At 39.5% G+C, this 16953-nt stretch overlaps 1 protein-coding gene across 1 annotated transcript; it reads left to right on the plus strand.

The window, feature by feature from the left end:
- Positions 1-233: 233 nt before the first annotated feature.
- Positions 234-16360, plus strand: ywhaba (tyrosine 3-monooxygenase/tryptophan 5-monooxygenase activation protein, beta polypeptide a). Its single transcript, XM_079242184.1, has 7 exons — positions 234-355; positions 5263-5423; positions 7559-7699; positions 10117-10240; positions 11226-11389; positions 11584-11679; positions 13531-16360. The coding sequence occupies exons 2-7, from the start codon at positions 5271-5273 to the stop codon at positions 13585-13587; spliced, it is 735 nt and encodes a 244-aa protein (XP_079098310.1). The 5' UTR covers positions 234-355; positions 5263-5270; the 3' UTR covers positions 13588-16360.
- The last annotated feature ends 593 nt before the right edge of the window (positions 16361-16953 follow it).

Below are 16953 nucleotides of genomic sequence, written 5' to 3' on the forward strand. Positions count from 1 at the left end.
TATTCTCTCTCTCCAGTGTAACCCACACAAAGCTGTATCAACTGACACGATGTTGAACTGAGATACGACAGCAGCGGACTCATGGAGACAGTTGCCACGGAGACCGGCGCACGTCATCCTGTAGTGGTTGCCATGGTCCTCCTGACGTCAAAGCCCCTCGCAAGATGCTTAGGAAACCCCCTGGCGCGGTTACCATGGATACTGGCGGGGGGAGGGGTGGGGTTTAGAGGAAGCGGAAGTGTCAGAGCAGGCGGAAGTGGTACTGCCCTGAATACCCTGAGCAGCGAGTGGAGGACGGTTTGAGAAACTCCCTTCGTTCAGAGAATAAAATCGGGATCCCTAGTACGCTCTAAATGTGAGTTAACTTGCATATCACTCGATTATTGTCTTATGTACAGCCTAAATCGGTCCTTTGGAGGGAAATGGCAATCAGAACAGCAGTCCCGCAGCCTGCCTCTGCGGCGGAAGGTGCCTATTGTGGTTTGGGGCTGGGTGCGAGGATTTAGGCCGAGAATGTGGCCATATATCGAGAAATAACCCACACAACATAATTTACGAGGTTGCGTATGCTAATTCAGACGTAAATATGCCACTAATCTTCATTTTGAAAGGCTTGGGCCCTGATCGGTGCATACGCGGTGGCTGTGAAGGGAGGGAGCAGATCAACCCAAGTTTGGCCATTTTGACAGCTTAGCCGCGGCCGAGCCCCGACCGTCGTGAGAGCAGCCCAGACATTTTAGCAGCCCGTCCTAAGTATTCTGGTACAGCGTGTAGCGTTACACGGACACTCGATTGCTTCTTCTATCTGCTCCAATGTGCGTATTCAACGTAATTATGTGCTGTGTGGAGTGTAGCAAAAGCAGCGGGATTTTAAATAGTCTGAACTGAGCCCGTCATGGCGCAGTGAGACGACATGGAAGCTAACACACCCTCCACATTTCCCGGGAGTTTCTCCTCAAATGCGACGTTACATTCAAATAACGTTTTTCCTTTTTCGATTTCATTGTATCAATTAAGTCTAAGTTTGAATATGGATTATTTTCTTGTGTTTTCTGAGCTAGATAATTCGGCCCTCGTTTGGGTGTCGGCACCTCGCCGTGCACATTGAACTGGGTCAGACCTGGCTAGCAGCTAAGCTAACCGTGCTAGTAGCCGTGCTGCGACGTTCAGCTAGCATGCTATGGTAATCTATCTCTCCATCTTAAAATTCCGCAGGGGAATGCGACAAGGAGGGCGTAGCTGTTAGCAAGCCGACTCAGCGACACATCATCCACGCTCTTAGCGCGGTGGCATTTTCTTTTTCAGCTTTTGTGTGGAAATGTTACCGAAGGCGAGGGATCTCGAGGTGTTGGGTTTTGTTCTGTCCGCGTTTGAAGATGGTGTCTCCTATTTTTCGGTGCGAATAAGTGTGTTAACAACCACAGTTAGCCGGATGGTTGGATAACAGCACGTGTACAGTGATAGTGACATGCCCAATGATCGTAACTCATTACCGGGGGCAATTCTGATTAATTTGGACCAATCTATGGGTTATTAAATGCTTCTAATTATTGTAATAAGAGTATGTAGCCTAAAAAAAACAAAAACGGCGTTTTACACTAATGCTAAATACTATTGTCACGGTAATGTTAAACTTGCCCTGGTTTGATAAAACCGTTTTGAAATCGACCAAGCCATTGCCGTCCTATGCACAATAAATATTTTTTTTTTTTTATTATTGAAAGGGGTACTATTGAAAGTACATTCATTGGATTTTTAAAAACCTTTTACATTAATGGAGTCTGTACTTTAAAATCTGCTTATGATTGGTAAGGGATCTCGTTTGTCCCATCTAAAATAATTGTTTACATATTTATCAAATTTAAAAGTTGTTAAATGTCAGATAAATAGTAGTACTTACTTGATTTTTACTAGTCCACTCCAACTGTTAATACTTTTTTACGTGATATTTTAGGACATTAGAAGACAGTCATTAGTTTGTAGAAGCTGAATTAAAACACTTATTTGTGTGTAAAGTCTCAAATTTTTTTCAAGTTGACATTAGCTCAGTTAATTAAAATTATCCATATAGAAGGAAAGTTCTATATTAATCACAATGACTCCTGCTATGTTTGACTGAATTAAAAAAAAAGAAAAAAAAAAGCTTGTTTTCTGATTTAGAGATAAATGAGAAATAGGTTTTGGGACCATTTTTAATGTTTCATTCTACAATCATGTACCAGGTTTGCACCATTCTTCTTAGATTTGATGGGTAACACCACATTTGTAGAAAATAGCTAAATTCATTGATCTTTGGAATTTTTAGGCCTTTAAACAAGTGCTTTAAATAATTTAAATTAATAGTAATTATAGGGGGAAAAGTATGACATCCTTTATCTTTGTTTCAATAAAAAGCCACAATTTATAAAATGTCATAAATACCGTGCAGAACAGATTTCCCCTCATACTCAGAGCAACACTGATGAATCGGCAGGGCTGTGTTTTCACGTTTCTTCAATGAGAGTCCTGATAATGGGCACAATAGGTTTCTGAATTTATAATGACCCTTTAGTCCAGTGGTCTCACCATTTTGTCTTTTGGAAAACTAATGGAATTGTTCTCAGTATGAGCAGATAATGGGCTGTTAGTGCACTCCCAGCTGAGAGGCTATTTATTACCCTGCAGAACCAAAGGAAGTGCATAAGAGTTGAATTGAACCACAGTTACTTAAGATTCTGTCAATGGCTAAGTTCAGTTTATTTTGTGTTTTCCCTTAAGTGAGGTCAGCAGCAGTTACAAGTCTTTTAAACATGCCATTTATTTTCCAAAATGTACAAATTGTAGTGCACTTTTTGGTAGTGAAAAAAGTTGATGCTTGTTCATTTGGACAGGCACTTTTTTTCTTCTTCACCAAAATGAAAAAAAAATGCATGCTAGCCTGTGCTCATTGACTGCTGGTGCCCTAAAAAGTTTATTGTGCTGCTAAACAAATTCTAGAAACCCTTTTTACATAGCTAGATGATGTGCACCACATCAAACCTTGCAAAACTTTGCCAAATGTTAATCAATAAATGACCATTGTTTTTTTGTTTTTGTTGTTTTTTTTTTTTTAGTATAAATTGCATAGTGATTTTTTTTTTTTTTTTTTTTCCATTAAGCTTAAATTTTTACTGTCTCTCAAATGCAGCTTCAGGGTAAAAGTGTCAGCTTCAATGGCTTTTGATTGAGAACAGCTGCTTAGTTTCAGTGGAAGACATATTATCAGTTTAGACATTCAATTTATTAAAAAAAAAAAAAAAAATTTAGTTATTCTGCCTGACTCTGACTATCAGAAACTATTCGCAACTGACAAAAATAATTAAAGCAGAAGAGCAGCGATCAAATTCCGCCATTAAATAGGGTATCATTTGATATAGATACCTTGGTGCCATCTGGTGGTGCTGAAGTAAACTCCATTATGTTTTTGAGATGTTCATGTTTTCCAAAGGAGGAAAAGAGCCACAGCATCAATTAACACAATTCCTCTAAGGCCTGAAGTGTCTGTTGCAGTGAAGTAACTCTAAAAATGGAGGCGATGCACCACATTTGACCACAGAAGGCCTTGACCTGGAAAAGAATCACTTGCATGCAAAATCAAACTGAAGGTCTGCAACACCTTTTTAAGGAGCTGCTGCTTCTGTTGGCTGCGATAGAAGATGCAGTGTACATTGACAGTTATCGTCAGGTGCTTTAACAACCCAAAAGCAGAATTGATCCAAAGACTAAAGTCAAAGCTGCAGACTGAATGACATAATACATCTTTAACTGGCTGTGAAGCTGCTGCTCTGATGAAGTGTATTTTCTCAACTATGCTCAAGTTTTGATTCAAAGGAAAAACCAAATCCTCACAGGAATTTTATGGAATAATTAAAGTGTCGGGAAGTGTTTGGTCTGATGTGTGGCGGCAGAAAGTATGTCCTGAAGCATGTCAGAGGATATTACTGAGAATGTTGGAGGACAGATGGCAGCATCATGTTTGTTGGCAAAAAATGGATTTTAGGTTTAAAACTAAAATTTGACTTATTACAGACAAATGATACATTTGCTGCAAGGCTTTGTTAGAAAAAAAAAAAATTATATATGCTGAATTGATTCTATTGTTTTTGGATTAACCAGACTTCTTTTAGATCATAACTGTTTCTTTTGGCTGAGTGAAGACTTGCCCAAAAGAAACAGTTTGGATGTGAAGCTTATTACCTTGAATTCTTGTTAATCTGTGAGCATAATCATGCTCCTAGTCTAACAGGATCTACTGCAAAGGTAGTTTGGAGTACTTCAACAGGTAGATGTTCTTGGTCCTGTTGGTGTTCCAACTTTGCAAGTAACAAAACGGTTGACAAAACATTACAGGTTTTTCTGGTTCAGAAATGGCTACTTTTTTTTTTTATTTTTTAAGTAAAGCGAGTTTAGATTATGGTGGCCAAATGGGTCTTTCATCACCCCCTGCATCAGAAGTCAGCTGAGTTCCAAAGCTACCAACACTCTGAGGAGTGGCTTTGCTTTGTCATACTAATGGACGTTTGGCATTTAATCACAGGTGCAGCAGAGAGAAATTAGATTCTGCTATGTATGAAAGTTTTTTTTTTTTCTTCTGATGCTCAAAGCGCACTGTACAGAGTTTTCTTAGCATGGTTTTTGTAGATATGAGAGATGGAGGCCAGGCTGTGGCCTACTTAGACCTTCAGATACATCTGGAGAGCAGAATGCCTTCAGGGATAAAGTGATGGGGAGCAGCAATTGCACTGGGATTGAGTTTTTGTCATTTTTATGTCGTGGTTTTAAGTCTCAGCCAGTGTATTTATTATCTATACAGTTGTGGAAAAACTATTAGACTGTCCTTGCTTTCCGAACCACCCTGTAGTTTTACCAGGCCTTAAAATGATCACCAAACTTTGGGAAACAAGGTAGGTTTGATAAATGTTTTCCACAACTGTAGATATATATTCTTTTTCTTTTCTTTTTTTTTTTTTTTTTTGTTTGATCATAGGAAAACTCATCATGTGCCTCAGTTGTGACAAAGTGGTAGTTGCAGGCCTGGTGCTCTCTTTCCCTTACTTTTTTTTTTCTCCTCAATGTGTCCTACTTATGTTATGCACCCCTGAGAATTCCACACCTCTTATTTCACTCTTCTGTCGTTCTCATTGTCCCTTCATCGTTTTGCTGTTTGTACTCTTCCTTGCTTTATTTTGCCCAAACACCAATTGTATTTACTTGTGTCCCCTTTTTTTTTTATTGATCTTATAGCCTAAAAGATGGATAAGAACGATCTGGTGCAGAAAGCCAAGCTGGCAGAGCAGGCCGAGCGCTACGACGACATGGCGGCTGCCATGAAGGCTGTGACGGAGCAGGGCCTGGAGCTTAGCAACGAGGAGCGCAACCTGCTTTCTGTCGCTTACAAGAATGTGGTAAGGCATATAAAAGATTACCTTTTACCTGTTTTTAATATTTAGGCTTGAGCTGGAGCTCTTTCAGGTGACTGATGTTTTTTTTCCACACTAATTGCTGGTGTTTGAAAGACGGTTTTTATGTTGCAACCACTTTCCTTTACACATTTGCGCTGGCCAAGCAGAGCAGTGACAGCAGGCTGTGCTTTCAGACAGCATGCCATCATTGCAGAGTAAGTGGCATTACATCAACACTACCGTGTAGCACAATGTTTTGTTGTACCTGCTCTTTTAAACGGGGGATCAATCGGTCTCTTCGACCACTTCCTCTGCTGGCTAAGAGCTGAAACTGGTTTGTTTCCATACTATCTCTGTGCCTTACAAAGCACGACTGTCTTATTCTTAACCCTTCTAAGGAATGTAATTCTGACAGATCACTTAGATCGTTTTGCCTGATTCTTTTCTTTAATAAGTCAGAAAATGTCTGTGTAGATAATTTTGCTTCACAGAAATGAATTATGATTATGAATGTTTTTAAAAGTCTGTAATAAAACAGTCAAAACAGATTAAAATTTTTATCAGGTCTTTAACAATTCAAATATTCAAGAAAAATACAATTTAACCCATTTTACACCCGTTTAGCCAGTTTTGTTTGCCTAAAGCTTCCAGCATCCAGGTTGCAAGTTTGCAAATTTGTCCATTTTTAGATGCTTCTTTCTTTGCTGTTTAGCCAAAGTGCCCAACCGTGCACAGCTAACACCTTCAGGGTGTGCTTTTTTTTTTTTGGTGGAAGATATTCAGATGAATATTTGAAAGTATAAAAATGCAATACAAGATGCTATTTGTTATAAAGAATCCTCTGTTTTAGACAAAGTGTTCAACAGTGTAAGAAGTAACATCACAAATAGCGAAAAATATTGAACATTCAATGAGAAATCTAGGTATAAATACCTTGAGTTTACAAACTTTTAGATATACTGGTTGAAGTGGCAACAACTCTTTGAGACTCAAGCACATTTGTCCTTTACTTACCAAATTAATACCCAGATATAGCTTGTAAATGTTCAAATTAAAAAAAAAAAAAACAGTGGCTAAATGATTAAATATGCTGGTAAAAACATGGAGAAAAGGCACAAAAATGGATTTTAAATTGTCAAGAACATTACCCTTACTGTTGTTTTCATAGAGAGCACCACTACTCTGTTTAAACATTGCTAAAGTAGCGCTAAAATATGACAAATTGTATTGTCACTCAAAACTGCTGCTTTCAGGCTCTGCTAATTTCACCCCTCCGCCACACACACAACACTGCAAGTACCATTGTACACCATGTATCCTCAGAACATTGTACTTCTTGACTTTCAGAATCTGTTGGAATCACATTAATGGAGCAAATGGTTGAGGTGTTGCAGTAATTTGAATGGTATGTGTTGGACTGAAAAGGTTAATGAGGTTAAAGTTTGCTGTCACAACAAACATTATTTCAGGAAAGAAGCTTTGGCTTCTTATTGTGTTAGATAAGAATACTTGTAATGGTGATACGTGTGTAATGGGGACCTGTCTTCTTAACAATGTGCCTGAATCTCAATATTTGCGTCTTTTTCTTTCTTGTGCATCCGTTTGTACTTAAAATCGTCAATAAGTTAAATCTTGAAATTTGAGGTACCAGAATATAATACATGTGTTGCATTGTATGTTACAGCTGTGCTTTCTCCCTCGATGGAAACTATCATTAAGTTGGGTCGTTTAGATTTTATTTTGTTTTCAATTAAGTCGTTCTACTTCAAACCTTGAAGTAAAAATTACATAAGTGCAACCTCAGGTTTTCCTGTAGTGCTGCTCTGCTTTGTCACTGAGGTCTTTCATTGCAGCGAGATCAACCTGCATACTTTCTGTTGCATGCTTCAGATCTGTCTGCAACCAACCAGGAGGTTGTGTACTTTCATTCAGACATGGCAAATGGAATCGGCCACATTTACATCAAAAACGTCTTCATTTCATTCAGGTGTTTCCAAAGTTAAGGAGAGATAACTATCCAAGCTCAACTCCTATTTTTATTTTAATCATGGTTCCTCAGTTCAGTTTCGGCTTTTTTTTTTTTTCTTTTTTTTTTTACATGTTTAGCCTTAACATTTCTTTCTCCTGGTTGTGATTAGGTGGGGGCCCGCCGTTCTTCCTGGCGCGTCATCTCCAGCATCGAGCAGAAGACGGAGGGAAACGAGAAGAAACAGCAGATGGCCCGTGATTACCGCGTGAAGATCGAGGCTGAACTCCAAGAAATCTGCCACGACGTGCTGGTACGGACCCGAGAGGAGGGTGCAGGCAGGCAGTGAGGGGGTGTGAAGGAGAGGCACTGAAAGGACAAGATGGGAGGTGTAGAGCTGGGTGTAAGACATGGAAGGGGTGGGATAAAAGCTATAAAGAAGGCAGAGGTGTTGGGAAGAGCACGGTTACTCCCTTATCTCCTGGCTGAGGGAAGAAGTTGTCACAAGATGGTGCTTGTGGAAACGGCAATAACGTTGCTCGCGGCTGTTTAAGAGCTGTCAAACAAAGCCTTAATTTTCTTGTTCTTTGGCTCAATACTCCACTTCACCTCAGGTTTTTTTTTTTTTTTTGTAAAGAAACAAAATGGTCTATGAGGCTGAGCTGCAGAGAGCTGAATAATGAGTCTTGCAGAGCCCACAGCTTTGAGTTGGTTCGTCACTCTTGGGAGCATCAGATAAACCAAAGTAATTGTGCCGGGACCTGTTGTGACTTGAAAATCTCAGACGAGACTAAGCCAAGAGTCCTTTCCTGCTGCTCCAACACAGGCCTCAAAGATACGGCCCAAAACTGTTTTGTGTGTAATTTTTTAACGAATAATGCCATGAGCATGATTTAGTCCCACAAGCAGCCTTATTGTCGGGTCCAGACTATGTTGGAGTAGAAATCGCTCAAGGTCAAACTAGACTACAATTTTCAGCGCATGAGCAGACTTCTAATAATATCTTCAAGGTCAAATCATCTTGAAGCCTCTGCGGTGATGTGGTGCTGCAGGAATGAAGGGAGTAAAGGATGGGTGGAGACGTGCTGTCCTTAAAGAAGCAGCAGCAGCAGGAGGTGTGGAAGGGGAAGAGCTAAACGGATAAATGTCACAGACCTTATCCTAAAAGAGCTGAGCAACTCATAAACCAGAAGCGGAAATTATATTTAATTTTGACCTAAATGTGGAATGCAAAGTCAAGATGGTTTTAAAGGTTTAAGCAAAGTTTTCTGAAAAAAACTAGCATAGAGAAGCTTAAAGTTAGGACAGGGAGTTTCGATAACAATAATTATCAGTTCCATTTGCATATTTACACTCTGGATCATGTGTAGGCGTGAATTTGTCAGTTCATGGTGTAAAATGTAATCCATATTAAATGGTTGGCAACTTATATTTTATTTCCTTCTCTGTTTGTAGTCTGACTGCATTAAAACTCTTAATGTTCCTTTTGAATGCCAAATTTTTGATCAAGATATGTCTTTTTCTTGGTGACATTTTCTGACTGACCCACTTTTAGTAAAGCGCATGTGGTCCCATCATTAGTGTGGTCTAATCATGGAATGATCACATATATATATATATATATATATATATATATATATATATATATATATATATATATATATATATATATATATATATATATATATATAATATGATCATCATGGAACTATCAGCAGTTACTGCACAGTAGCAAAGTGATGAAACATTTCATCTCAGGATCACATGTACTCTCACATCGTGAGGTGAAATGCAGACTGCGAAGCCAACATTATATTAGCACAAAAATAATGAGCACACGCCTGAACTTAAATAGCAATCAGCTCTGTTGGATATCTGCTCTGCATTCTTAAGACTGGTTAGTGGAGTCAGCAGATTAGAACAGACTTCTTCAAGGCTGAAACGTCTCAATGTAATCACTGGAACAAAGCTGGTCTCAGTGAGGAGATGCTTCGGGGTGAAGTCAGTGGATCACATGACCTGGATAAAACCCTTCTTTAAACTGCCAGATGAGGACAACATCGGCAGAAGGAACAAGAATGACACACATGCTTGAAGTCTGTGTCGCCCCCATCGGCAAACTTGACTTATTTTTCTTCTAATTGAACAAATGCTCTTAAGAACGCATTAATCAGGTGGCTTGGTGCAGGGAGGATATGCAACTGTGAAGTCTTTATTCCTGTCCAGTCCGGTATACAGCACAGAAAACAAGCCTGTTTTCTAGAAGTGATATCACAGAAGTAATGTGCATACCAACCCTCCCATATTTACTGACATTGGTACTGGCTTTTGCAGAGCAGATGTTGGCTTGCAGAGGGTTAACTAAAGTTTTCCTCTCAGAATGTTTCGGGGAGGACGTAGTGAGGTTCCAAAGCTGGTGGCTGAATGCAGTTTGTGACTTTGCAAACATCAGCACCAGAAAGTCCTCAATCTATCAGAGGTTGCTCATTTCCGTCTGGTTTTGAATAATATTGATGTTACAGGAGGTGGAGGAACTGTTTCCCCAGTGCCTCCTGCCATACTGTTTAAGAATTTGGCTACATCATTTAAAATGAGCAGAATGATGTTGGGGGCATTTCCTCTTTGTCGTCACTGAGGTTTCCTGGTGCTTTTCTCCCAGTGATGAGAGAAACCGACTGGACTTTATTTTGCTTCTGTTAGTAAAGCCTACCGGTCATCTGTCTGTTTCAGAACCTGCTCGACAAATTCCTCATTCCCAATGCATCTCAGGCGGAGAGCAAGGTGTTCTACCTCAAAATGAAAGGAGACTACTTCAGATACCTGTCAGAGGTGGCCTCTGGGGACTCAAAGAAGGGTAAGTAGGGGGGTGAGATGTTAAATATTTCATAATTAACTTTGGAGCTCCGTTGTCTGAAGTGTGTTGTTTAAAGGACAAGAATGAAATTGTGAATTGTGGTGTGATATTTGTGGCTTCAATCTGTTTAAAGGAGGACTTTTCCTTTAGCGTGTCACCCAGCAGATGTAGCATAAGCACCATCAATTTTATAGCTGTTTCAGGAACTACTTTAACTTTATTGGTAATGGCTGACGCTTAAAGAAATCCTTTACTGAGCCACTGAGCTGAATAATTTAAACCAATCAGTTGCTTCCATGTTGTAATTTCTTTCATTAATCAGCAGGTTTGGTGTTCATATGAGTAGATTTTGGTTCCTAAAGCTCTTCTTGATAGTTACATGCAGTCTATGAAAAGTAAAATATTTTAAGCATTTTATTCTCTTCATTCACATGTGGCAGCGTTGGCCATGGTGTCATTGCTTTTCTCATTAACAATACACCAGCTTCTCATGATGCAAGAAGGTATAATAAGACATGACATCTGGAACACCTCCCTCTAAGAGTCTTGTATAAACAGTGCTGTGGAAATTTAATAAATGGTCAGCTTGATGTTTATTTCTATCCTTATGCTTGAGCTCCTGTTAAAGGCTGGACAGACTGTGTTGCCAAGAGACAGTAACCTCCTTTTATTGTCAAGGTTATCAATCATCTGATTGCCATGGTGATAAGCCAATGTGTCCATTTTATAGGAAGTTGTGACTTATCAGGATTTGCTCCAATTAACTGCTATCTTTGAATCGTTGTTCTAAATCAAAAACGTTTCATTTGACAGCATATTTTTAGTGTCTCCTGTTTATTCCAGCTGGAATCTCGTTCAGAACTGCAGCCATTTTTATATAAATATATATGCTAATGCAGAATATTTGCTAATACTGTCTGTAGAACTGATTTGTTGTTGCCTGTGTAGGTGTTCATAATCTAAACTGTTTTTTGTGTGTTTAAAGACACGGTGGAGAACTCTCAGCAGGCTTACCAAGACGCCTTCGATATTAGCAAGAAGGACATGCAGCCAACACACCCCATCCGGCTGGGCCTGGCCCTCAACTTCTCCGTCTTCTACTATGAAATCCTCAACTCGCCTGAGCAGGCCTGCTCTCTGGCCAAGCAGGTGTGTATACAGCCTTTCTCTCGTTAAAAAATACTTGGAAAACAGCTATTCATAACCAGGACATCCATTGGCTGAAACCTAAGTTAGACTGCATTATGCTTGTATAGAAACCTGTCATCTAACTGAAAGGAGTGTAACTTCATAAATATGAGAGAAACTGAGCTGGAGCTTGATCATCGAAATTCTTCCTGCAGGCTTTTGATGAGGCGATCGCCGAGCTCGACACCTTGAACGAGGACTCATACAAAGACAGCACGCTGATCATGCAGCTACTAAGGGACAACCTTACTGTGAGTTTACCCTTTAATATACAAATATCTGTATAGACTGAATATAAAGATGGTGGGAGCTTCCTGGTCTGAAAAGTGAAGCCAATGCAGAAGACCTCTTGTGTTTTCTTTTTCTGTTAATGATAAATGAAGAGTCTGTCGCTGATGTTCGGCCTCCTTTAAAACAGCATGACAACTTCATGAAGAATTTTCCTAAAATAGAAAATAAAATCGAATTATCTTGCAGTTGAGATATTGTATGATAGATATATCCAGCGCATGTTCCTAACATCTGATCTAACGAACAGAATAGAAAGTTTTTAGTTGTGCTTGACAGATGAGTTCTCCTAGTGGTAGCTGCATCCATCTTTTATAGCTGTGTATTTTATCTGAATGCTGAATATGTGAGCACATGGGTTACATAGTTAGTGTTCAAGGGATTCCTTTGTCTTCTCACAGAGTACAGTACACGCATCATGGATGCAAAAAGCTGCTGATTAACTTACATTAAGTTTTTGGTCAGACATGCAACGTACTGTTCTATATACTCTATTACAGCATGATGTTGGGGTGTGTTCACACTTAGCAGGATCAGGCAGACTGTTGTTCAGTTGAGAAGATCATGCTTTTTTTTTTTTTTTTTTTTCTCAATTATTTTGAATTTCCATGGGCAAAAACTGGGAAGGATGCCAGAACATCTGAGCTTTCCTACTTTAGATTAATAATGGGGTCCTAATCTTAATAATCCAACTGTGAAGGGTGAGGCTTGACACAATGCAATATATCGATTGATAGAATCATCCCTTCCCGTGTGATTCAGCAATGAGAACAAAGCAGGAATAGTGGCGTGTTTAGATATACTATTAATGTTTGACGTTTAAAGTCACATGCCAAGAAGAAAGAAGCGATTGCTGGGTGTCAGCCATTTTTTCCCCCCTTTTTTTCCATGTTGCATTCTTCTTTACTGTTGTTCAAGTAAGGCTCTGCACGGCTATGACCTCACCCTGTTACGTAGCTGATGCATGTTTAGCTATCCAGTTTATGCCCTGCCTACCAGGTAAGAGCAGGGTTGGCTGTGGAAATACAATTAAAGTCAGGGTTTACCAAGCTACAACAGACTATCCCATCCTAAGCCAGACCCCTTGGTACAAAGTGGACGTCAGTGGTATAGTTTTGGTCAGCTGTCAGAACTGCCTGCAAGAAATGACCTCTTGGTGCCGTTTTGACTTAAGTCGGCTATTTTTCCCCCCCAAAGAAAAAAGCCACCATGCTGTATGAAGTGTTTTGAAACGTGAAGAGTGCTTTTCTTGAAATGCCTTACAACCTGTCCAGTCTGTATATCCACATGTCAGATACTAGTGTGAAAGTGTGAGCTTCCAGTCATTGATTGTACACAAGTGAATGACAAAGTGACCCATGCCAAAGCTTCTACACTGATCCCAACTTGAACTGAACACACACACTGACTGAGGAAGGATCAACACATTACATATCAGCTAGTCGACTCTCACTTTTTCATTTGGAGATAAATATTCTTCTGGGAGAGTATTTATTGGAAATGTGGAAAGTAAAAGCGAAGCCAATGGTAAATGGCTCAGTTCGGTCAGTTGATGTTTTCTGTGATCTCCGAAACTTGGAGCGCCACTGGAAAATTAGACCAAACATTTACAGAATTTAATCATTGCACAAACTTCATGGGAAGATGAAATGTAAATAAGTGGATAAAGTGGTTTCTAACATCATCTCCGTGCATCTGTTTGACTGTCTGACAGAAAATGTGGAGTTGTGTTGGAGGAAACTGTACTGCGGATGTGGAAGGTTTAAACTTACACGGTGACTGAAGGATGTTTTTTCTCTGCTGTCTCTCTGCAGCTGTGGACATCAGAAAACCAGGCAGATGAGGGTGAAACTGGCGATGGAGAGAACTAGAGCGCACTTCACTGTTAACCCATCCCTACACTTTTTCTCCTCCCTTTATCTCATCTTCTCTTCTCTTCTTCCTCTCTTCGTACACATAAACAGCCCGTTCATTCCCTCGTCCCACTTTTTCAAGCCCAGCCTCCCGACTTCCCTTCTGTATAACCAATGGCATGAATAGTACCTGACCTTCACAGACAAATATTAAAGAGGGGAAAAAAAATAGGGGGGAGGGAAAGGAAACTGCTCCATCACCCCACCATTACTCCATCCTCCCTCCCTATGATCCACACCTCCCTCCATCACGGCACTCCAATGCAGGCCAGCAGACTAAAACCACTGGCCCGTTTAGTCTTATACCACGCAGGGAGGGTTTGTATCCAAACCACAAAATGAATTAACATCTTGTAGATCTCACTTTCTTCCAGTTTTTTTTACCCTCCTTATTTAACCCTTCTCTTCCATCTCCCACTACGGTCTCTCACCCCCCCCCCCCCCCCCCCTTTTACTTCTCTCTCTAGTGAGTTAATGCATTTATATAGTTGTCCATTCCTTCTCTTTTGGCTTTTCTTAGTGTACTGGCAAAAAATGGCTGGTTTTATTCCACTTTAAACAAAAGAAAAAAGGTTATTAAACTGTCCGTTTATATTCAACAAACACTGTGATGCTTAGTTTTTCCTCCACATCACCAGATTCTCTTGATGACAAATCTAGCTGGGAGAGGGGGTGGGGTGGGGGGGTGGAGGGGGAGTCAGAACAGCAGTGCAATTCTGCTGAGGTTTATACAGAAGGGTCCTCCAACAAGGCTGTATTGTGACACTGACAAACGTAAAAACAGAAGCGTTTCACCTGCTGTGTAATCACTCGCTGCTTTTGTTTGTTTGCTAACCGGGACCTGGAGTTTAGTTGCCACCTTTATATTCAGTTAGGAGCCAACAAAACACAAAGAAAGACGAAATTAGGGAAGTTATTAAGACCAAACATTCCATCTTGACATCTGAGACAATTTTAGACATTTTCCACAACCAACGGGACCTGCCTGCTCCCCCCTCCCCCTCCCCCCCAAACCCACTGAACATCAGTACTACTGTCCCTAAAGTTAATTCCTGAACCACTCGCTCCTTTTCCCTTTTGCTTGTATTGGTTAATTTTTCAGGAGGTGTGTTTGTAATAACAAATCAAACTCTTCTTTCTGGTTTTTGAAAAATGTAAAATTGTAAAACATTTTTAGAGCTTAACTGTAAATCTGTGTTTTGTTTTGTTTGTTTTTTTTTCTTTTGTTTTTTGAGAACAGAACGGTTTGTCAGTGTTGTTCGTTAAAACACCTGCTTGCAGATAAAACCTTGAAGCCGTTGCAGTCAGCTGCTGTTTGATGCTTTTGGTGTTTCAAACTTTTGGTAGTTTTCTTGTTTTTTTGGTTGCCTTCCCTCTCCTCCTCAGTATGAACCCCTTCCGAACCTTTACGGACAAGTTTAGTCAAGTCTTGGCTTCCACTCGTTGCTGAACAGTGCAAGAATGCATGCCTTTAGTTATTGCCATTTCAATCTGCTGCAGCATGAGTGGGGAAATTGTACACTTCGTGGATTGGCAGTGAAAATAGTTGCTGCACCCACATTTCTAAAAAAAAAAAAAAAAAAAAAAAAAAAAACATAAGCAATGATGCAGTGAGGCCATGTTTTAACCCTCTGATCCTTCCAATTTAGGCAAATTGTCCAAAGTAAGCAGAAGAATCTTAATTCCAAATTATATATCTAGAAGAAATTTACTGGGGGCATTAGAAAGTGAAGCAATTACAAAAACTACAGCTAAAAGTGGTGGTGTCTTTGGTGCAGCTGGAAGTAGCAGCAGATCTGTGCTTTGATTTGAACCAAACTGCAGCCGATCAGCCAATCGAGGAAGTGAGAACCTGTAGTTTGGATCCCAGTTTGGTCACCAAATTATCTTCCAATTGCACCAAAAACTCTCAATTTGCAACAAATGGTACAATTTCAGATTAAATCTTTATTGTAATTTACAAACTCTGCCTCCATGTCTGATATTTTTTTCTACAAAACAAACTTCCAATACCAGGATACCCCACATGCTCAAGAACGTCTTGATTTTGACTTAAATCCAAGATTTTTATTTTTTTTTTTTTCCCTTTTCCACTCAGTGTCACAATAACCTTGTCATGAAGCGCTACGACATTCCACTCGGTAGATGTAGAGAAATCATCTCTTGTTGTTCTTTTGCTGAGGACATATTTTCATGCACTGACGGTTAAAAGGTTTAAAAAAAAAAAAAAAAAAATTCTCCCTGCCGCTCTTTTTCTCTTTAGCTGAACAAAACAAGGCAGTTATTCTTCGCTTTCTAAGGAAAAAAATGATCCCATGCAGTAGTGAATGTGGCACCGAGCCTGTCTGTATATCTGGTATCTGAAATCATTTTGTTTTTACTGACCAGTATTCTGCTTAAAATAAAAATGAATAAAAAAACAACCCAAAAATCACCAAAAAAAAGTTTGCTTCTGTGACGGTTTTATTGCTTAGCACGCACGTGGTTGTGAAACTTTAGAGGTAGCTTAAGGACACCAATAAAAATATGAAAATGATTTAAAAAAAAAAAAAAAAAAAAAACTTTCAGTACCCCCTCCCCCACCTTGGTTATTGACGTAATACTAGATTTGTGTATGTCTTCTAAAAAAAAAAAATACATAAATAAAAATTCCAACTCTAGTTTCACCTTACATGTTATAAACAGGACAATGTAAAAGACAATTTAAAGTGAAATAAAGGTTTTATCAGTTCCGAATCAGCCCCGTTCTGTTTCTTACCACCACTAGCCTGATATGCCGTATGCTTATGCTTTTGGACTTCATGTTGAGCTTCATGGGTTAAGATGCATGTGGGAAGTGTGGGCCAATCAAGAAGCTTAAAGTTCACAAAGGCTGTACAAAGCTGACATTTGGGACCAAAATGCAAATATTTACCATGATCACCCGATAAGCCTGCTGTTATCTAGTCTCACCGGTTTTATTCAAATCCATTTAAATGCAAATTTTTACTCTTGATTTTCAGATCACAAAGTGGTTCATCTGAGTGGAAGAGCTTAAAAGTCCACTTGGACTGAATAACTGAAGTACTCTTCCTCTGTTTTCATAAACAGTTTGTACATGCTGTTATCCTCATTTACAGTTTTGCTTCACTTTGCTCATAAAAAAATAATCTAAAAGTCTGAAACTGTTCGAGTATAAAAATCTAGAAAAAAAAAAAAGTAGCTTGCAGCACCACATCCAGTATCTAACTCGGTGGTTTCCAACCTGTTTTCTTTGGAGTCCCTCTTCATTCAAACAGAAATCCACAGAAAAGCACTATGTAAGTACAAGTTCATTTCCCGACT

Source organism: Telmatherina bonti (genome assembly GCF_933228915.1).
Source record: "Telmatherina bonti genome assembly, chromosome: 6".
Taxonomy (NCBI): domain Eukaryota; kingdom Metazoa; phylum Chordata; class Actinopteri; order Atheriniformes; family Telmatherinidae; genus Telmatherina; species Telmatherina bonti.